This window comes from Hemicordylus capensis, chromosome 3, assembly GCF_027244095.1.
Source record: "Hemicordylus capensis ecotype Gifberg chromosome 3, rHemCap1.1.pri, whole genome shotgun sequence".
Classification (NCBI taxonomy): Eukaryota; Metazoa; Chordata; class Lepidosauria; order Squamata; family Cordylidae; genus Hemicordylus; species Hemicordylus capensis.
Window position 1 is genome coordinate 186,179,282 of NC_069659.1, and position 23,236 is coordinate 186,202,517.

Consider the following 23,236-nt stretch of genomic DNA (forward strand, 5'->3'; position numbering starts at 1 on the left):
TTTAGGCTAGTTTACAAATGCCAGAACAAGTTATGTTTAGACCTAATGATTATCTGTTCGTGTAAATTGTATTCACATTTTGTGAAACTATGAGGCTGTTCTCACCTGCAGGCAAAATCGGGCTAACAAAACCAATCCCCTTCTTGCCTGTGTGTGAGAACCACTGGGATCAGGCCCGATCTCAGTGGTGCTTCGGCGGCAAACCCACCAAGCCAGCCACTCTCCTAAACAAGGTTGAGAGCACACGTTTTTGTAATCGTCTGCCAGCCCTGGCTGCTTGCAGACTGAGGGGCTCCCGGCCAGCTTTGGGGAGCAGAGGGGGGATCCCCAAAATGCACCATACACTTATGTATTATGGGGGTTCCGGGAGGTGGGGCAATGCTTCCTGGCTCCCCGATCTCTATGCTGCCTGAGGAGGCAGTTGCACATCTGGATGTGCAATCTCTGCATCCAGACTCTCAATGAGGATCATCTGTGGGGAGGCAAGCTTCTTAAGACTTCCTCCCCACTGTCTCTTCGCTTCTCCCAATTGTGAGAAAGGGCTCTGTATATGCTCCAATCTAGCGAAGGTACACATGTATTCCTTGCTGTATGAGACGCTGGAGAACTGTGCATGTAAACCAGTGTGTGCTGTGGTTTCTCTCCCAATTTAGTTGACGGAGTTGTGTGTGAGTTGTCCTATGAGAAAATCAGTGACATCACCAATCAGCTGCCCCCAGGGTGTGCAGGAGTGTAGGACTGAGCACATGGACAGCTGGATTAGAGCCTCAGGTTCCCCGCCCGTCCTGAAAGGCTCAAGGCAGTTGATAACATTTAGAAACAAGTAATCGAAATGGCTTTACAAAGCTACTAAAAAAAGAATCCCGCAAATGCTTGATTGAATTAAAAGCATAACTTTTTGATGTTATTTGGTCAGATCTCCTCGAGGAAAGGAGTCTGAAGCTGGTGAGTGAATAGTGCCCCGCTGTTTGGATTTGGTGACATGTGGCACTATCATTCACTGAACCATAGAATTCAAAATGTGACCCAGGGATGAAGGTGGGCTCTAAAGTGTGCAAGGTATTTATTGATTAAACCCAACACTTGGAATTCTACATGCTATTAGATGCTGGAGCTTTGGTATAGTATTTCCCACGACCAATTTGGTCAGGAAACACTTGATTATGGTGGAACGTATTAGCCATGCAGATTATAGACATAGGTACAAGTGGATATTTGTGATGGGATGTCTGCAAGCACCTTATGTTAAATTCTACCCCAAGGTAACTATCATAATGCCTCACATGTTTGTGTCCTTGTTCTTCTGCTTAAAGGCAAAAGGCTGGATTCAGACCTACAGGGGTTGCAGAATAAGAGCAGAATTAAACTTGGTGTGGGAAACATGGTTCCACACTTGTCTGTCACTCCTAGCAAGTATTGGTGGCAGATAAGAACTGGTTCCATGCACAGCTGGGAGGCGAGGGAGTTCCTTTAAGGTGCGGGGAGGGTATCCTCACCACCCCCACTGTGCTTCCCCCTCCGGGGCTGCTTCAAAAACTGCTGGTGTGGGGTGGCTGTATAAAATCTTGCTGCCCCGGTCGGCGTAAAACTGGAAGTGGCAGGTGCGCGGGCAAAATGCACACCCACCACTTCTGGTTATATGCTGACTGGGGCGACAAGAGGGTATAAATTATTGGTTGATTGATTGATTGATTTGATTTGATTTGATTTCTATACTGCCCTTCCTAAAATGGCTTAGGGTGGTTTACACAGAGAGATAACAAACAAATAAGATGGCTCCCTGTCCCCAAAGAGCTCACAATCTAAAAAGAAACACAAGACAGACACCAGCAGCAGTCACTGGAGGTACTTGTACTGGGGGTGGATAGGGCCAGTTACTCTCCCCCTGCTAAATAAAGAGAACCACCACGTTAAAAGGTACCTCTTTGCCAAGTTAGCAGGGGTAAACCATCCACACCAGTGGTAGATGCCACATCCCTAGTGGCAGGTGCCTAAGCATAAGAACATAAGAACAGCCCTGCTGGATCAGGTCCACGGCCCATCTAGTCCAGCATCCTGTTTCATACAGTGGTCCACCAGGTGCCACTGGGAAGCCCACAGACAGGAGCTAAGGGCATGCCCTCTCTCCTGCAGTTACTCCCCTGCAACTGGTATTGAGAGGTGTTCTGCCTCTGAGGGTGGAGGTGGCTTATAGCCCTCAGACTAGTAGCCGTTGATAGACCTCTCAATGAATGTATCCAAACCGCTCCAAAGCCAATTACTTTCTACAAATGGGCCCTTCTGGTGATTTCGTCATTCTTTATTCCCCGAGGTTCCAAGACTGGAAGAAGCTTGGCTGTGGGGGAAAACAAACTGGAAGGAGCATTTTCAGAGGGGAAGAGTTAAGCAACTCTACTTTTGCCTGCTAATTCTCCCCTGCAAATGCCTTCTCTACAGTAGTAGTATGTGTATTGCGGTCACAGACCAGATTAACAAACAATAACAATTAATAGCATTAATAAGGCCTTCCCTACATATTTACACTAATCAACAAACATCTTTAGGAAACTTGTGATACAACATGTAGTTCCTCCTTAACGGGGGTTATTTGGCAAATTCAGAGTGAACACTCATGAACATATGCTATCAGTGCGGCAGAGAAACAATCCACCTGTGAATTTAAAAATTTAGGCAATGCATGCTTGGATAATCTACGTGCATTGGATAATCTACCAATTATGGATTTGATTGTCGGGTACAAAGAGGGGTGGGGGTGAGATCTTGCCCTCAGTCCTGGGCTACACTAGTACAGTTGCATATGTAACCCAGTACTGTGCACAGTGCAAATGTGCACACATTTCTCCACCTAGATGGTGTCTAGGGGATGACAACATGAGCAGGGAAACACACAAACAGAATAATGATGCAGCTGGATTCAGTAGTTCTGGGGATGCTTTACAATGGCACAAAAGCTCCCAGGATGTCACCTCGTAAAGACTCACCAAAGACATGGAATTCAGCCCAGTTCATCCTCGTGCTTGATCATGTATTGTTACCAAGCTTCAGCAGAATCAACAGGCCGCTGTTTCTGTCATTCTGTTTCTGTTCACCTCAGGTTGGGGTTTAGGAAGATAAGGCCCTTTCAGCTTTTCATAGTCCAATGAACTTTCAGCTCTAAGCAGCTGAGCCATTGCACATGTGCTTTGCAGCCATTCCTACTGAAGTAGACGGGGAAGGACTTGGAAACAAATCGATGTCTGCACTGATCAGAAGTGTACATAAGGGGGCATCACAACATTGCCAACAGGATGGCGTTAATATAAGACAAAGGAAATTGATCTTTATGCAGATCACAGAAGCTGAATGCAGAGCATTTGCACCTTTTGATTAAAGTTGCAAAGCAGCAAATATAAGGGCTGAAACTTGATGAACAATATTTACATTTTAAACTCATTTGGAAAAGGGGAAATTATCTCTCATTTTCCTTCAACTTCATGGAAGGTTTGGGGACTTGTTTGCAAACAGATAAGTATAGCTGGACCCTGTGAACCAGACCCAAGAGGGGCTGGTTATGGGGCAGACCTGCCTACTAGCTACAACACTTTTCATTCACTCAGAAGCAACTGGCAGAAAGCTCAGCTGATCATACTAGATACATCCCTCTACCTTCTGTTGCACTTATGTGTCTGTAGGAAAGCCCAGGACAGCAAGAGCTCCTAAGTAATCTGTTGGTGACCCTAGACTTCGAAACCTTTGTCCTTAGGCAAGAGAGGTGGAGCCAGCCAAACTTCTTTAAACACAGCCCCTGCTGCAGATGATGAAGGCATATGTCCCAGAGCACAGTTCCAAAGCTGGGCCTGCAAAGCTGAAAACAAAGTGCGTACTGGGCGCACAAAACCCTGTTGGTAGTCACAGTTGGAGATGTTATCTGGAACATCATAGCACAGGGGTCTCAAACTGTAGCTATTGTTGGACTACAGCTCCCATCATTCCCAGGAACAACAGCCAATAGCCAAGGATGGTGGGAATTGTAGGCCAACGCCTACAGGAGGGTTGCAGTTTGAGACCCCTGTTGTGGGATATCAACATATTCCCTTGTACTTATCCCCCAGAGTCACACTTCAGAAACTCATTCCAGGGCAAAAACCTCCAAAGAACTTGGGATAGTTTCATTCTTTGGATTGCAATCTTTGATTACTATTGGTACAAGTTTTCTCTTCTGGAAGCATTTATACAACTATAGACCATGTTAATGGAGTCTTTTCCAAGTAGAAATAAGGAGAAAACTGCATTCAGGATGCTTATACTATGCTGGGTTATAGTAGGGTGTGGTTGTATTTCTAATGTTTGTGGTCCGTTCTCTCTCTCCCCCCTGCTGCCCCATTTTTCAATATTTTTTGCCAGACGCTCCCAGAAATGAATGCTCCCAGGTGAGTGTTGGCTTATGGAAGGCTACAGGGGAGCACAGAAGAATATATCTTCTGTGGAAGATATATTGATGGAGTACTGGATGCAACTGCTTTCCAACTGACCTGAGCAGTTGCAGCTCACAACAGTTGCAGTTCTGTAGGGGAGCCAGCAGTATCTGACTAATTTACAGAAGTCATTTGCACACATCTACACATGGCAATAAAGCTGATTCAAAGTTGCCACCACATGTGTGGAACAAAATATGAATGGGCTCTGAAGGTTTGTAGTAAAACACTCAGACCTTTTTGTTCAAATGGAATGAGTCATTTGGCAACGTTAGAAAACTTAAATATATTTCTGATGGCATTGCTAATTCATCTGAAATTGGACTGAACAAGCTTTGAGAATCTGTTGGATTTAATAATCCCAATGTTAACTTACTTCTGTTCAGTGTTAACATTCTGAATATCTGTAATGACTTCTGGTTCTTTATTCATAATGTGTCACTTTCCAGCCATATATATTTTTAGTGAAAGGGGCTATTTGCTCTGAAGGAGAAATTACTATATATTTGTTTTTAAAAAGGGAATGTTCCATTACAACTTTAACAGGGCCTTCGTTGTTTTGTTTTAATAGCTGACATAACATTTTCTCATTTGGCAACTAGTTGATTTTTAACTTTGGTACCTGAAAGACCAGCACAAAAGCTTCTTTTTTGTGTTGTAAAATAACAAAGCCAGGCGAAGTTGATTCATCTTCTTGGAGACTATTGTTGAACAGAGATGTGCATCCATGTTATGTGTCTAAAATAGACTTTTCTGTATGAAGTGGAGAGGCACAGCAAAGATCAACTCAAAATGTTACAGGTGAACTCACACTTTGATTTATTTTTTAAAGTCATGTGCATACCCACCCAGGAAAGCGGCTGCTCCATGGGCTGTGGCACTTTTCAGTGGTCACCTCTCTGAGCAGCAGTCCCGTCCCTCCTGTCACCTATCTAGCTATGGAGTTGCCCGGCAACAGGAATGCTGCCATGTCTGATCCCAACCTTGTCATCCTGTCAAGGCTGCACAGTCACTCAGGGGCATGCCCTCTTCCCACTCTGTCCCATGCTACCCCCACCTGCCAAGTGGGAGGGGAAAGATGGCAGGATGGGCACTAAGTGCTTTGCTCCCTGAGAATGAAGCAACAATGATGTATGTTGACAAGCACAAACACTCCAGGTGGCAACATAAGCAGGGTATCCCATCACAGCAACGGGAAGGGAACAAATGGCTCTGTGTGTGTGTGTGTGTGTGTGTGTGTGTGTGTGTGTGCGTGTCTGGGGTTGGGTTTAAAAGGCAGCCTCAACCAGGGATTATTAAACAGTAAGTTCTAATTTTTTCACAGAAAGGTTGAGGAAGGGGCCCAGCCCCTTCCCCTTGGGTGTTTGTGGTCCCTAGGCTTACTCATGAGCATAACTGGTCACCAGGGTAAGCATTGCTGCAGTCAGAGGAACGATTCGACATATGTGATGATAACGGATGACCAGGGGCAGAGCCACCATTGGCCGAACGGGTTCAAAGAACCCGGGCCGCGCTCAATCAGGGGCCGCACCTCGCAGCCCCTACACACACTGGTTTAGCTCCCGTGCGGAGGAGCACAGCTCCCATTCAGGAGTTAAATGGCCACTGCATTCATTGCGCAGCCAGGAGCTGTTCTTCCCTACCAGGGAAGCGCCACTACAGGCTGTGCTGTAAACGCAGTTCCAGCCCAAGTCTAGCTCCCAATGGGGCCACGTGGCACCTTCGGGGAGTTAAATGTTGTGGATCTTCCATGCCTTAAGCCATAGGTATGGGAAAATGCTTGAATAACAAGCAGAAGGTTGCCGGTTCGAATCCCCGCTGGTACTATATCAGGCAGCAGCAATCTAGGAAGATGCTTAAAGGCATCATCTCATATTGCGCGGGAGGAGGCAATGGTAAACCCCTCTTGTATTCTACCAAAAGAAAACCACAGGGCTCTGTGGGCGCCAGGAGTCAAAATCAACTTGACAGCACACTTTACCTTTATGCCTTAGAGAATTAGATGGTTCCCTGTACCAAAGGGGCTCACTATCTAAAAAGAAAAATAAGGTAAGACACCAGCAATAGTCACTGGAAGGATGCTGTGCTGGGGTTAGACAGGGACAGTTGCTCTCACCCTGCTAAATATAAAAGAATCACCACTTTAAAAGTTGCCTCTTTGCTCCTATGGGGAAGCATTCAATCATGGGATACCGCACTTGGAGTTTGAAGTGGTACAGCCCATTCATGGTTTCATGAGTGAGGTACATCTGCTGTTTAGATGAAGTAATCATAGAAAGTGATCTGATAGACCTTCTATACTTAGACTTCCAAAAAGCTTTTCACAATGTCCCTCACAAAAGGCTCCTGGGTAAATTTAAGTCCTGAGATTAGTGGAAAGGTTACTCTTGAGGGCTATTAACTAGTCGAACAACAGAAGAACACAAGAAGAACCCTGCTGGATCAGACCAAAGGCTCATCTTAGTTCAACATCCTGCTTCCCACAGTGGCCAATCAAAAGGGCATGAAGGGCCTTCTTCTGCTGTTGAACCTCAGTAACTGGTATTTGGGGAGTATTCTGGCTTTGAGGAGGTTTCATTCTGTTGCCATCGTTAATAGCCATTGATCTGAATATGATCCTCCTTTTTAAGTCATCTATGCCATTACTAGATCTGGGAGGACTTTCAGCTTGATAACCCACATGTGGGCTTCTGTGTAGGGGTGTGCTTGAACCGGTTCGGTGGCCCTGTTACAGACCTCCGAACCAGTTCGAAGGACCGGTGGTTCGACTGGTTCAGTGGCGGGGGTTACCTTTAAGGAGCAGGGAAGGTGCTCTTGCTCCTCCTACCACGTTTCCCTCACTGGCGCTGTCTTAGAAAATGGTCCCGCGGGGCAGCAGCACACCTCCTTGCCACCCTGGTGCTCCTCGGACCAGAAGTGCCTGGTGCACGTGCGCACGTACACTTCCAGTCTGACATGCACCAGGACGGCAAGGAGGCACGCTGCTACCCCATGGGACCGGTTTTTAAGATATCACTGACGGGGAAAATGTGTGGCAGGGGGAGTGTGGCAGGGGGAGAGCACCCTCCCTGCTCCTTAATGATACCTCCCCCGCAATCAAACCAGCCACCTCCAGTTCCATGAACATCCCTACTTCTGAAAGGCATCTGGCCACTGGAAAACAGGATACAGAACTTGTTTAATTGTTGGTACAGTACAGCAGACTGCTCTTATATTTTTAGTCAGTTCAAAGATGTTAGTTTTGACAACAAAGAGCAGGGCCTGTTATGTAGTGACAACCTATTGGTGGAATTCCTTCTTCAAAGGTGTGCCAAGCCATCTCAGTTTTTACTTTTAGAAGACTATTGAAAAAGAGTTTGTTCCTGCAGACTTTTGTGAAAGTGAGGCTTTGTCAGTTAGCTGGTGCTAGCGATCCATCAGGCAGCTTTCTATTTTGCTCTGCATTTGTGGCTATATTGTCTTTATGATGTCTGTTTATATAAGTTTCATTACAAAAAGTTAAATTGTTCTGAACTCTTTGCAGCAGTGTTTGGCAGGATATACATTTTAATATTAAATGAAGAATTGTCAGGAAAATCATCTGGCTGTACCATCACAATTCAGGCCAAGGATGCATGAATACTTCTTAATGTGAAGAAATATTTCCATATGGAATACATACTATGTCAGGGAAAGGTTTCTTGGGTAGCCTTATCTGTGATATGCTAGTTTTCCTTGTGTGGGATTGGAGCTAATGCTGGGAAACAGTACACACACACACACACACACACACACACACACACACACACACTCTTCCACTATAGTCTCACCTCAGGAAGACTATGAGAGAGATGTTTTTCATTGCCCCTGATCTCTGTGCTGGCCTGTCCTTCCCTTCTTTTGTGATGCAAGGAAATTTGTAACTGTATAGAGGGTAACTGTTTTTGGGCAAGAGTAAGAACAAGGGTTTTCAATGTGGTTTGTATTTTTATGCAGGTAACTTCAGTACTTATTCTAGGATAGAACTGGCTGCAATATAAAATGTGAGCAGCATCCCGACTAGTTAAACATGACTTAAACACCATTGAAATAAATGAAACATGTTAATTTCAATGGGACGTAGTCTAGACTTATCTAGTCTATATGCTGCCCAGTATAGTTTGGTGATTATTATAAAATGATCAATTGTGTCAGCTATTCAGAGGTTTGTTTGTTTTTTTAAAAGGTGATCAACTTTGGAATTTAAATCCTAGGAGCTAATTTCTAGCATATTTAATCCTATTACTACACCAATAGTGTTGATAAAGTAAGATTTATGGTACATGTTTTGTACTGCATGCTTGATTTAGTCTGGCTACAACTTCTTGTCTGAGGGAAATTTTCTCAGTTTTCAAATTACCACTTATATCCCTTAATAAAAAACAATTTAGGGTACATGTTTGACATTATGAATAGTTTTTTCTACAATATTCTCCATGTAGGAAAACTCTTTGTTGTGACTTGCCAGCATGAGTATACATTTTGCCAGTGCTTGCAGTGCCTTTCCTGTTTTTGGACACTCACAGCAAAATACAAACATACCAAACTTTATAGGTGACATTTTTCTCCACACACAGATGATCTGTAGGAAACATGTCCGAGTGTAAAGTTGCCCTCAGCAGTTGTTCTCTGAAGGAAAGTTGTCCAACCAGAAGATCTATATCTACTTACAAAACAGGGAGAAATCTAAAACAGTCTTTTGGTTACGCACACAGATGGATTTAATATCTTTTTGCCAGAATATCTCTCAAGGATCATTTATTTATTTATATTTGTATAGCATCTTTCACCAATTGGTTACAAGGAGCTAATAATTATTATATAATTATATAATAGGGGTTGAACATTTTCTAGAAGCTTTGAAAAAACCCTGTGCTTGGGTGTCCTATGAGAATTTTGTTTATGAGCAATTGTTATGTATGTTAGATAAAATCTTCTAGACGATTAGCTGTGTTAGGCTGTTGGAACAAAATCAATAGAGGCACCTTAAAAGACCTTAATGTGCCACAAAACTCTTTCCTTGATTACAGTTTTTATCTGAACCTATAAGGGACATCTCAGTAGGCTCAAATGCCTTTTTCGTCAATTACAAAAAAATTAATACTATTCTGCATTGATATCTAGAAGTGCATTTGATGTGAAATTACCACAATCTGATAATAATACTCAGCATTCCTTTTAAAAATCCTGTAAAGTAAGCCACATGATCTAGCACTTATCATGTAACTGTCACAAAGTGGCCGTGGATGAGTGAAATGTCTCTCATGAGTGCATCACTTTGATCCCATTACCCTTCAATGATGATAGGGTAATCACTGGATATCTGCTCCCTCAGTTGGTCATCTGAATTGGTCCTCATTATTTAAAGTTAAAGATAATTAGATACTCTTGTCTTCTGTAAGTGAACTTTAAATTCTCCTTGTCTTGTAGGACCTGGGGATAACGAAAGTGGGTCATATGAAGCGAATTCTCCAGGGAATTAAAGAACTTGGCAGGACCACACCTTTGTCTGAAGTGTAGCTATACTGCTGCCACTTGAAAGAAGAAATGCTACTTATGCAAAGCTGTGGAGGCACATGACCCTCTGTGTAGGTTATTCCATGGATGAGTGAGCATCAGTATGTGATGTGCATGTTGTGTCTGTGATGTTGCTTTACAAAAAGTCTGATGTGAGAATTTGAAAGGTTTTGTGTGCATAAAGGTCTGTGAAGTATTGTGAAGAACAGTTCAAATGTGTACATGTGGGTAAAAATGCTGGCTAGGTGGTTAATGCATTGCCTGGCAAGGGTAATCAAGACATGATTGCATTTCCTACTTATATGGAGGTCTCTCAGTGCCACAACAAATAATGAAAAGAGATAACTGGGTCTGAAAATTTCCTGAGGCACAAGTGGAATTTCTTGCACAAGTGTTGGAGAGACTGATCACATATGGGTTTTTAGGTGACACTGATACCTCAGCAACCCCTCTCTTTCTCTCACTGGCTAAGAAATAAGGCTAGAGCCATGTCCTACACCACAAATGCAAACTATAATGCATGGTTTGCCTGCCTGAACTCTTGCCTTTTTGTTGCATGAGATATCTGATATTTTACACACTTGAACAACTTTTATATCTGTTTTAATAAGATTTAATTTATTACTACTCTGTGTCGTTTAAATACTTTTCTGTTGTTACTTGTTACCTAAATGCGTCACGAGGCAAAGACTATTTAGCTATAAACATCTCTGCCATACTCAGCAAGGGATATGTGCTAAATATGGAAAGTTTCTGTGCTCAAAGTATTTTAAAGGCTGGTACCTCATGAAATTATGAGTTGGCTCCCAAAAGACAGAATTATCATAACATTTCCTTATAGGATATAAAATATGCAGTGTTTATCTCTTATAGCTTCTCTTAAGGCAATTGCTAGTTTACCTTGAATATCTGAACTTCAGCACTGAGTATATCGTGATGATAGCTAATTCAGATGTGACAGCCTAATTGTGTGCAGTGACCTAAAATTACTTCATATTGAAGGTATCCCTATCACTAGGACCAATTTTGTGAATATCAGGGCTTGATTCTGCAATTTTTATGAAGTCAATAAAAAGTATTGTTAAGATGTATTATTCAGTTGATCATCACAAGGCATGTCTTTCCTGTATATATCAAGTAAAAACTTTTTTCACTATAGAAATTAATATCCAGAAATATTTAATGCCTGGAATATGTGTGAAGTAGGGATGTGTAAATTGTTTTGAAAGTGAATTGTTTTGACTAGAAACAAACCATTTGTTTTGAGCTTGAAACAAAACACCCTTTAAATAAATTGCCTGTTTCAAAGCCCTGTTTTGATTCGAGATGTTTTGAGCACCATTTTGGAGGCCTGTTTTTCCCTTGCTGATTGGTTTTCAGACACAGGCTGCACATTGGCTTGCAGTCCTGTGGGGGTTTGGGGAAAAGGTTAAAAATTTGTTAAAAGTCACCCGCTTGACTGTTTCTTTTGTGGGTTGGATGGTAGGAGGCACCATCATGCCCTACAACCTAACCCACTTTGGTGTCCCGATAGTGTCTCCATGGGGAACAATGGGGTGTTTCAAGTTTCCCCATTGTTCCCTATGAGCAAAACACTCTAAACATTTCAGCCATCTGCATTTTGTTTCAAGCTCGAAACAAAACTGCACAATCCATTTTGTGCATATTCCTAGTGTGAAGCCTGGGTTTTTTTAGTGCAGTTGTTAATGAGGACCAGTGAATTGGTTTAAGAAATGTTTGATTGACTTAAGAACTCTAACCCCTTTCTAAAATATGTTACAACACGTATGTTTTTGTATCTTAATGGAGGCAGATGACACTTGGGTGTCATGTAAAAGCTTTTCACATTATAAAGGAGCAATATCAAGAACTGGGCCTTAAATTGATTTGTATCACATGTTTTTAGATTGTCCAGTAATGAAAAGCATCATCATAAAGATAATGGCTCACATACTGTGCAAGGCAACATGGGCAGTTGGAGAACTGCCCACATGGCTACATCTGTGTAAACAACATTCCTGATGGTGTTGTGCAACAGCGGGGCTACCACTCTGTTGTAAAGTTGTGCAAATGCAGTTGCGTGATACAACACTCATTTCCTATGAACATTGCGCAACTACATTTGCACAATTTTGCAATGGAGCAGTACCCCCTGTTGCGCAACACCGCCGGCGGTGTTTACATAGATGCCACAGCATGGTCAGTGCTCCAGCTGCTCCCATTGCTTGGTGTGATAGGTGAGCCAGCATCTGATAGAAGACAGATAATATATCTATCCTCATAATATATGCCCTGCTTTACGCTACTGCTTTAGCTGCAGTGAGAAATAGGGGATCCTGAGAGAGGCAATCACATCTCCTTTGAATGTGGTTCATTGTGGCTTTGAAAGAATTTGACAGATCAAATAGATATTAGTGCTCCTCAGAGCCATGACTCATTTTATCACTCAAAGTAGGCAGAACTTTCCACCAGAGATGTAGTTGCACATAACCTACTTCACAGGGTGGTTGTGAGGAGAAACTTAAGGATGTAGTACACCCTGCTCTGGGCTCCTTGGAGGAAGAGCAGGCTATCAAATGTAAAAAATAAAATAAAATAAACAACATTAAGCATTAAAAGATTTCAAAATTGATACTGAATCCTTTATTATTCAGATGAAATGTTAAACGCACACTGAAATAACTGGTTCTGTAGAGAGCAAGATAAGATGTGCCATTAATGTTCCTCATCTAAAAGTTGTGCTGTCGAGTCGGTGTCGACTCCTGGCAATCACAGAGCCATGCGGTTTTCTTTGGTAGAATACAAGAGGAGTTTACCATTGCCATCTCCTGCACAGTGCCTGATATAGGTGTTTCCCATAGTCTGGGAAACATACCAGCAGGGATTCGAACTGGCAACCCTCTTGCTCCCTAGGCAGGTTACTTCCCCACCACGCCATTAAGTGGCTGTCCCTTATTTACTCATGTCCAATTACTTATAAAAAGAAAGTCATTGCCTTTCCAATAGAAGAACCGATTCTCAGATTTTCTCTTACTTATTAAAGATCAACAAATGTTTCTGTTTTTTTACACTTCCATTTAATTCCTTATTTTAAAATAGATTTTCAGCTGTTCTTTATAGAAATATTTCAGATTATTTAAAAATGACAATTTTCTGGAGGAAATTACAGTTGCAATAGTAAATTATAATTCAGAAAAAAAATCTAGTCCTTTTTATAGTGGCTCTACTCTGTAGGAGCTTTGTGCATAAAGATTACTTACACAAAAAGGCTTCCTCATAATATTGGAGGTATCTCTATGAAGACAATATGGTGCAAACAAAATGAAACACAATATTTCTACCATGTCTGAAAGAGATCAGTCATTCATTCTGGCCTTGATACTGTTAACGAACAGTATATTGGCTAGAATACAGGCAGTTTGTTTTTTTTAAAATGTGAATGTTTAGTATTTGAAATAGAATTTCCTCCAGTTTTTCCAAATGGCTTAACTAGACAGAATTTCACATGGTTAAAATTCTCACAAAAACCTTGTTTTTTTCTTATTCCATGCATTAACTCAACAGTTGCCAACAAATTTCTAAATCTATTGTACTGCTTCTTGCTTTTCAACTGGAATAATAGATGTCAAGCCACTTCATGAAAATTGCACTAGGCCCTAACCATATGTACATTGTTATTATTTTTTACATGTATAGATAAACTTAGTTTTGTTATTATGGCTTTAGCCTTCTATTTTGTTTGCATAGGATTCCAGTTTAACACTTAATACATCACCTAAATAAATAGATGAATGAGAGGGTATTTGGTCTTTTAAAATGTTTGTTAAAAATTTGAAAGAGTATATTGTATGTAGATACCATGTTAGATATATGAGGTAAAAAGACAGAATCAATATTGTTTGATTCTTCATATTTATGGTTGCACTATTTATCACTCTTTGTTTATATCATTGTCTGGACCGTTAACTTTTACATAGTGTTAACATGCTTGACAGTTCTGGTAACTGAAAACTGGTTGTTTAAAAGAGTTTTTTTAAAAAAATATTTGTTTATAAAATTATGTCAGATAAATTGTTGGGGAATGGGTAATATAGAATAATATATTGATGTTGCCACTGAAGAATTACCCAATAAAAGCTCAGGAGTGGTATTCTAATTGGAAGTTGCTTCTATGAATGTTTAATAATCTAAGCAAAGTGAAGCACATATAAATCCCATTGTTTTCAATGGAGGAGAGTTAAGCAAGTGCTTAACTTTGGCTGGATCGTGCCCAAATTAAACATTCTGTAGTGCATTGGCATTAATATAATGTGCATTAACATTTGTAAAGAAAAAGGTAAAATTGTGCCATCAAGTTGATGTCGAGTTGACTCCTGGCAACCACAGAGCCATGTGGTTTTCTTTGGTAGAATACAGGAGGGGCTTACCACTGCCATCTCCATTTCAGAGTGCGATTTGATAACTGCAAATATTTGAGAATGGGGTTGATCTCAAGTGAGGCCGATGCTGTTTATCTCAACTGCTGCTTATCCACTACAGAAATTCCAAGCCTGTATAACTAGTGAAAGCGCCAGATTTGTATTTGATTTCTTTTTGCTTTATATATTTCAAGTATTTGGGCAAAATAAATGTGTGTGTCTCATTACAAGCAGAAAAAGATACATGATCCTACATGTAAAAGAAAATTCCTTGATTCTGTCTCTTTCTGAAATTCTAACATCATGAAGGAATGGATAGGATTAGACAAATAGGTTTTGGCTTGATTCTCAGTTGCTTGCATTAAATTCTATGGGACAAAGTAAGTGGGCTGCAGACAGCAAGGATGGGAGCTACACGCCCTCCTCCCTCCCAGAAACTGCGGTCACTGGGGCAGAGGGCAGGCATTTCCCTTGTGTTGCCTGTGAATATGTCTCTTTATTTTCTCTCATATAATTTTGAATGTCTGCCATTCACTCTTATGGGGAAAAGTGAACCACATCCCTTTGGAATAATTTGTAGTGGGGTCAAAACCTGCCTTTGACAGTGGATGGTCTGACCTCCACTAAGAAGTACCCCTAATTTTCTGACAACTGTTTGACTAGTAGAGGGCCTTTATGTGATCATTGCTAATAGAGGACCTTCAGTGATTAGGGTTTTGGAAACCTCAGAAAATATAAAATGTAGTGTGGAATGAGTTTTTTGTTGATGACATCCTGACTAATGGAGGTGTAATGATAGCCCCTCTAAGCACATAAATGCAGCAGGGCCTATCAAGCCCTTGGAGATGTTACCAGGCCATGCTAAGCTTCACTGCATGTGATCCAAGGGCACCTCCGTGTGGTGTGCTAGGTACATGGGTATTTGCATTTCATAGTCCAGAGTGTACTAAGGTCCATTCTGTTCCAAAGATTTGGTTGTCTACTAGACTTTACAGAACAAAAAAAAAGCATCCTTTTGCCATGAATCCCTGTTCTCTAAGATCCCAGTAGGCATTCTGCATAAATCTCTTGGGTAATCCTTTGAGGAGAGACAAGGCCATTTTGTTGCAGCAAGGAGAGAGGATCTCTGCTCACCCAGACCATAAACAGAAAAGCAACAGATCACCTCATTCCTGAACCTGTAAATAACAAATTAACAATGCAACCCCCAGACACACACACACACAAGGCAACCAAAAGAAAAACCTCCATTAAAGATAAAATGACCCGCTAAAAGAGCAAAGAAGGAAAAGAAGACATGATAGTAGGAACACCACCAGACCCAGGAGTCCTGCCAACATGTCTAGCAAGGCAGAAGTCTGCAAATAAAAACCAGCAATAACATGAATTGTTCATTAGTAAGTTAAGGTGTGGAGAATGTCCTCCAGAAGTCCTGAAGAGCATGAATTCACAGTAAGAATTTCCTTTTCAATCAGAACTCCCAGACAAAGTGACAACAATCTGTCTGATGACATGGAGCAGAGAGTGCATTCCAGCTCTTGCATCAACTTCCTTTTGCACAAATCTGATACCAACTTGGTTGACCCTGCCAGATGCTTTGCTCTGATTGAAGAGGGATAAATTGCTCTGATTGAAAAGGGATAAATTTCTGATCAGAGAGAAATACATGGCAGGGCCAGTCAGGCATTCCAGCTATTGCACTGGCCTCCTGATGGAGCTCTGTGGATCGAGTACTCCCTTGCGTGTTACAGGCTTTTGCAGACATATTGTCTGCCTGAATGGGAATGTCACTGTGAAGAAGCAAGACTGGAATTTCTAGCAAGGCCAGTTTGCTCTGGAGTTCCAACCAATTTATGCTGTTCCGTGATTCTGAGGACGACGTGATTCTGTGAGTTGGGTCCTCTGTGTATGATCCCTATCAGAACAGGCTAGTGTCTGTCATGATAGTTTGGCATCTGTTGTGAGTCAGGTGACAAACTAATGACTAAGTCAGGGAGATCCAAAGGTCCTGTGGGATGAGCCCAGTGAGCTATCTTTTCCGGGACTGGAAGTAACCGCCCATGAATGGCATTGCAACTATCCCACCTTTCTAGGTCTACCCAGTGCTTGAAGCACACTTCCCCCATCCCTGATCTCCCCACCCATTCCCAATCTCAAGTTTCCTGTTTCCCCTGCAGCATGCAAAGTGCACTGTCCTTTCCTTTCCCACGCACCTTCCCACTCTGCTCATGCCTCTTCCCCCTTATCACTCTTAGTGGCAGTGCACTAAGTTGCAATTAAGTGAACAATTCACCACCTATGCTAACCTGCCACCTGAAATTGGTGCCTCATGGAGCCTTATTAGTGGGCCACCTGTGCTCTCCACTAATTCCTGGCAAAAGACCTTCTTGCCCATGAGTTGTGCCGAGGCCATGAGGTCTTCCCTCTTCATTTCCCATGCCTCCAAGGCTAGGACAAAAATGTTGCTTTGATTATCTTTCAAGAGAAGTATCTGTTGGACTGTATCCACTATCACAGCCAGGTGTTCCAATCATTTGCAACCATTACAGGGAGCTCATATCCAGCTTGATGATGCTTCTGTGTTCTCTGAGCCATGTTGTATAGCTTCTATAATCCCTCTGGCTTTTGCCTCTAGAGGTAGAGCAAATGAGGATGCCATCTAAGTATGAATAAAGACATATCACCTGCTATCTCAGATGAGTCACTGATGGGACCAGGATACCTCTGTGAGCTGAAAGGGCAGTGCCCTGTATTCGAACAGCATTTTGTGTACAACATGGAGGTACCTTGTGTGTCTGGCAGAGATACCTTCTGATTGGTACATATAGGGAAGCCTTCTATGGTTTTTGGGGTACATGGTTGACTGGCATCAGGAGAAGTGCTGTTTTTGATTTAGATCAATGAGAGGGCTATTCAGTTGATACTCATTATGTCAATATTTTGTTGGTATCCCAAGATACAAACCACTTGGCTTTGTATCCAGAATATAGTTTTGGTTTTGAAATCAGCTTGTAATCATCTTTCTTAATTGTAGAAAGGGACTTCTTTTTGTCCTTGGTTTCTACCAGGACTACATTTGATAGCTCTCAGATAGCTTGGAAGTTGCAACAAATGTGCCAGCTAGACAAGTCGGGGGGCCAGGATTTGCATCTCAAATTCTCATTCAGATGTTCCTTCTGCAACAATATTGGATGCCATAGCATTGGGAGGCATCCAAGAATGAACTGGTCAGAAAGGCTGCACACAGGATTATCTTTCTCAGATCATTCTTCACATCTTTGGATGAGCAGCCAAGTGCTGGCAGCTCCTCAATCCATGGTGAGGGTGTAAGGTTCTGGTCATTAATGAAATTGGTAGCAGAGGCCCAAAGGCCAGATCCAGTGTTTCAAAGCCCTTGCAAAGAATGGCTTCCACCCGCATCACTGGGGTCCTTAGGTCTGTATTCATTGCCTGCAGGCATGACTCATTTGATGTCAGGGCAGCTGCTGGTGCATGGATTACTGGCATCTTGGGAGTTCCAGGAGTACCTTGTACTTTGCTTCCTTGTGTGCTGATCAAGCCTCACTCTCAGGCTTGGCTTATATGAGTTGTGTGGCATGCCTTGGCCAATAGGAGTGGAATGACATCCCCTGGAAATAATCTGTCTAGATCATGAGTGGAGATCTCTTCATCTTCATCTAAGAGCTCATCCACTTTCTTGTGACTTGAAGCAAAAGAAGCCTTTGATCTGTCTGATGACAGCTGTTGGGGGAACAAACTATTTAGTGCAGGAATTGTATTAATTCCTTGGCCTGCCCTGTAGGGAGGGTCAAAGCAAGGGAGGAGGTGTGATCCAGGAAACCATCATTGCCAGTAGGGCCTTGCTTATGAATCTTGTGCCTGTGATTAGCTAAAGAACAGAAATCAGAAAAGGAGGGTCTGTTGCTTGATCGGCTCTGGGAAGAGCTGCTGATGGACTGGAGAGCTATGACGGCTTTCATGCTTGTGCCTAGACCTAGTCAAAGTGAATACTTGCATAGTAGAATAAACAGCAACAGCACAGCAGCAAAAGCTAGAGAGTTGAGCCTGGTACACATGACCTTCTGGCAGTGACTAGTAGAGCAATCTGGGCTGATACTTTGCTGGAAGAGAAACCATTCATCTGCAGGCTTCACCATGGAGTTGGGTTCTTGCAGACCTTCTGAAAGGGACTGACTGAGGCTGAGTTCTGGTGAAGCTCTCTCCCCGACCTTCCCAAAAGTCATAAAAACAGCCCAGCTGGATCAGGCCTATCTAATCCAGCATCCTGTTTCCCACAGTGGCCCACCAAAATGCCTTTGGGAAGCCCAAAGGCAAGAGGTGAGGACATGCCTTGTCTCTTGCTGTTGCTCCCCTGCAACTGGTATTCCGAGGTGTCATGCCTCTGAGGCTGGAAGTGGACCATATCCACCTGATTTTAGTGCCATAACTGGCACTTAGTTTCTAGTTTGTTAGTTGTGGGGAAACCGTTCACATTTTTTTAAAACCTGAACACAATTTACTGCAGGATCCATCCACTGAACCTGATATTTAAAGAAGAGTGACAATTAAATTTCTCTCTATATAATATTATATATATATATATACTGTGTGTGTGTGTGTGTGTGTGTGTGTGTATATACACACACACACACACACATATATATACACAGTATATATAGAGAGAGACAGAGAGAGTATGCTGATTAGATTAAACAGTTTAGTTTACATTAAATGTAAATAAAATTTTAGATTTTACCATCTATGTATCTCAGTTGTGCAAAGGCACTATATGCATGGTTAGCTTTAAATGAGAGTCATTGAAGGGTCTAAATATTAAATTGAAATGAAGCATTCCTCTCATGAAAATTAATATTGTAATGGTGGAAGCTGGAATTCATAAGTTTATACACAAACATAGTTGTGTGTGTGTTTGTAGAATGTCATGTAAACGTTCATGTTGAGTGGGAAATTACATGTAGAGTGGGCAATTTAAACATACATTATGGATAGCTTTTTATAATAGTTACTTTTGTATTAAGATGAATGGTGAAAATTTATGGTTCAGAATGTTTACAGACTGTTAGTTGCACCTAACTTTGCATAGGATCAGGCTGTTAATAGTTTAGATATTTATAACCTATAGCTGAAGGGAAGAGTGCATTTGACTGTCGCCATGTGTGATTTTCTGTAGGTTTTGATTCTCTTGTTTACTCTGTTTTTTAATGTGACTTCTTAAGGTAAGTGAAATAGAAATACTTTTTTTCAATGTGAAATTGGCATGTCTTTTGTAACCTGTAAAGTTTGACACTGATATGCACTGTACAGCACACATTACACCATATAGCCATACATGCACCATTATACCATATAATACAAACTTTGAAAACCTATGAAATCTTACTAAGTTTTCTAATGTGAAAAATGTATGTTGCCAGCAAATAAAATAAGCCTTCATTGTGCTCCCCTAAAACATTTCTTTCTCCATTGTTTCCACCATCTTGAAGAATATTTTTATTTTTACAAGGATGTTATCTTAGTTCTAACATCTGGCATTATGTACCCTGTTTCCCCGAAAGTAAGACCTACCCAGAAAGTAAGACCGGTAGTCTTCATGTGGCTTCAGAATATTTCCAGCATGCACTTTAAAAATGATGGGCACCATTAGACTAGTTACTTATAACTAAGCACCACTGAAATAAATGAAGCACATTATTCACGACTAACTTAAGTCCCATTAATTCCAGTGGGACTTAGTTCTGACTAATTTAGTCTGAATGTTGTCTGATATCATCAACAAAATGTCCATAGATTTAAAAACTGAGCGGGGGGGTGGGGAATAATGCAGAAAAATGTTAATACTCATCCAAAGTTTGATGGGGCTGGATCCTACAGCCATATTCCATGAATGGGACTATCCTCTTTAACAACAAATCAAGCCAAAGCAAATCAATCCCATTGATTTCAATGGAATGGTTGCATGCTTAAATCTTAAAGTGGGAGAGGAGAGCTAGTCTTGTGGTAGCAAGCATGACTTGTCCCCATAGCTAAGCAGGGTCTGCCTTGGTTGCATATGAATGGGAGATTTGATGTGTGAGCACTGCAAGATATTCCCCTCAGGGGATGAAGCCACTCTGGGAGGAGCAGAAGGTTTCAAGTTCCCTCCCTGGCTTCTCCAAGATAGGGCTGAGAGAGATTCCTGCCTGCAACCTTGGAGAAGCCACTGCCAGTCTGTGAAGACAATACTGAGCTAGATAGACCAATGGTCTGACTCAGTATATGGCAGTTTCGTATGTTCCTATCTTTCCGATTGAAATTAATGAAATTTAAAAGTGCTTACCAAGGCTTTATTATGCACTAGGTCTTTAAATAAATACAGGAGGATCAGGTACTTTTGATTCTGTGAAACATCACTGAATGAGCCTGATTAGCCAGTCCCACTATAAATTTAGGATTATTCTAGAATTATCCAATATGCCAGATAATACTTGCTTCTTCCTGAACATGGAATGACTGCCCAGTGGATCCCAGGCATTGTGAATTTGGGCCAGAAAAGCTTTGTTTTGTGCACTTTCACATAACTGAAATTGGTGCCAGTTCAATTGATGCTCAGTATGAGCTCCCTCAAGTCTAAATGTATCCTATATGCATTTAGTGACACCTGTTAGACCATAGTTTGCACATGGCAACCACCCCAGATTTTGTAAAGCAATTGTCCACACCTATCTATCTCCCAGCTATCATCTTCCTAAGTATTTGAGATCTATTTTCCAAATGCATGTAGTTTAAAATTGGTACCACATTGGGTTGATTTGGGGTTAATCTGATGGTAAGAAAATGAATTTAATGCAATAAATCTGTGGGGCATGATATAAAACAATTGCTTCCTGAGTCCTTGCTGGGCATGTGTACAATGGGGGCATTTTTCCCCTAATAGCCATAAAACAATAAATTATATTTTGTATCTGAAATAGTTGAAGCCAAGTCTGTGTATTTTAGAGTGCCAATCATGATCATAAGGTTAGTAAGTAACTCCCATATATGATCAGAAGTCAAAAGCCTCTAAGACAATATGGCACTCAGTAAACATATCCCTGATGTGCACAAATATTGAAAAGTAATGACAGGGTAGTCCTGCCTGTGAATGGTAATTATGCAAATGGTTGGCTGTTCACCAAAGCAGAAAATATATTCCACACTTCTTTTTAGTTTTGGTTTTCGCTTCTGTAAGGTATGCTCTTTTCGGTTTTTTTTTTTAATCAGAGTCAGCAAGTGAGTCACAAGCCCAAGGACCTGTGAACTCCACAAGCAGATGGAATTGCTCATATTGCTCATATAGCAACCTTATTGTTCTTATTGTCCAATGCATATATTTTACTGAGGATAGTCTGAAAACTTTCATTGAAAGAAGTCCCCCCACAACCCCAGCCATACCTTAGATGCTTGGGTGCATACACTCTCTTTCATTTGGTTTCTATCTGCATGTCTTTGCAATCCTCTAAGTAATCCTACTGATTCAATGGGCCTTAACCCCCCTAGTAACTTTGCATAGGATTGCAGCCTACAGTTGCAATCTGAGCCCTGAGCCATTTTTTCGAAGGGCGGTATAGAAATTGAATGAATGAATGAATGAATGAATGAATGACTATTTAGCAGCTGCACCCCTTGTTTAATCTTTTAGGGCTCATGAGTTTGTTTCCTTTGAGTCTTTAATCAAAGTGGCTTCTTTCATGACTGTGAGGACACAGGTGCATATGGTTATATAAATGCCATGATAATTCAGATCAGAAAGTCACCATGAGCATAATTGGAGAAATCCCTATTCAAGGGCCAGGCTTCTATTCCCAGCTTGTGAGATCACAAACAATCTAATGTTTCTGTGCTGACGTTTTTCCCCATTTGGAAAATAAGGATCACGTTTATCAGCTTATTTATAACACACTCTGGAAATATCTATGTTAAAACTGCAATTACTACAAAAATAGGGTCTCCCCCCCATTCTTACAAGTTTATTGATATTGATTAACCTATTTTTGTTCAGGTATTTGAAAACTTATGGTTGTCTCTAGCGTGTGATACAGACTCACTGCAACATGGATAGCTCCATTGCATTCAGTAGGCCAACCTTAGTGCAGGTACAGTATTAATTGACCATAAGGCTGGCAGTTCTCAAAATATTTTGCCAGACCAGGCTCCTTTCAGCATAGAGAGATGTATGGCAATGGAACATTCTGCTGATCAACCTCTCTTCAGTCTGTGTGTGCTGTAAAAAGAATTAAGTTTTTAAATGTCTGACAAACTTGCCCATGAAATCTGTTGAGCAGAGGATATTGTAAGTTTCAATTTTATTTACATGTAATTGTTGAGGAGCAGTGAGTTTTGTTTGTTTACATACTGTTTACAATGGCACAGGTTTATTTTTAATATATACAACAATTGAGGTATTTATTGCATATACTATTTTGAAAGATGTTTTATGTGTTTTGCACCTTTGGGATATACTGTTACATGTGTATAGAATATTTGGGTGACTGTTAATAGTAATTTTATTACTGCTAAGTGACCGTTTTTCTGTGCCTTCTTATTATTGGATGTATGATTAACTATTTATTATTGGATGGAAGTCATGGAGATGTGTATTTTTGTACGCTGCTAGAAGCAATGGTTGATTTTATTGTACATTTATGAGAGATGCCTCTCTTAAAAGGCACTTGTTTGATCTTCCTACTCAAATAAACAGATGCATACAATCGCAATAAATACTTTGAATTTTTGTCTGAAAATTTTGTTTAATGTACCAGAGTGACTAATACTAATCAACCTATGGTCTTA

At 41.3% G+C, this 23,236-nt stretch overlaps 1 protein-coding gene across 7 annotated transcripts in view; it reads left to right on the forward strand.

Annotated features, from left to right (window-relative positions):
* DGKH (diacylglycerol kinase eta) overlaps positions 1-23,187 on the forward strand; it is a 176,568-nt gene extending 153,381 nt beyond the window's left edge. For 6 of the 7 annotated variants that reach the window (XM_053309351.1, XM_053309353.1, XM_053309352.1 and 3 more), the window contains one exon: positions 9,903-23,187. In XM_053309351.1, the coding sequence (XP_053165326.1) occupies positions 9,903-9,992 (90 nt within the window). In that variant the 3' untranslated portion in view covers positions 9,993-23,187. The remainder of the gene's footprint in view (positions 1-9,902) is intronic. The other variant, XR_008319428.1, reaches the window with a different exon arrangement.
* The last annotated feature ends 49 nt before the right edge of the window (positions 23,188-23,236 follow it).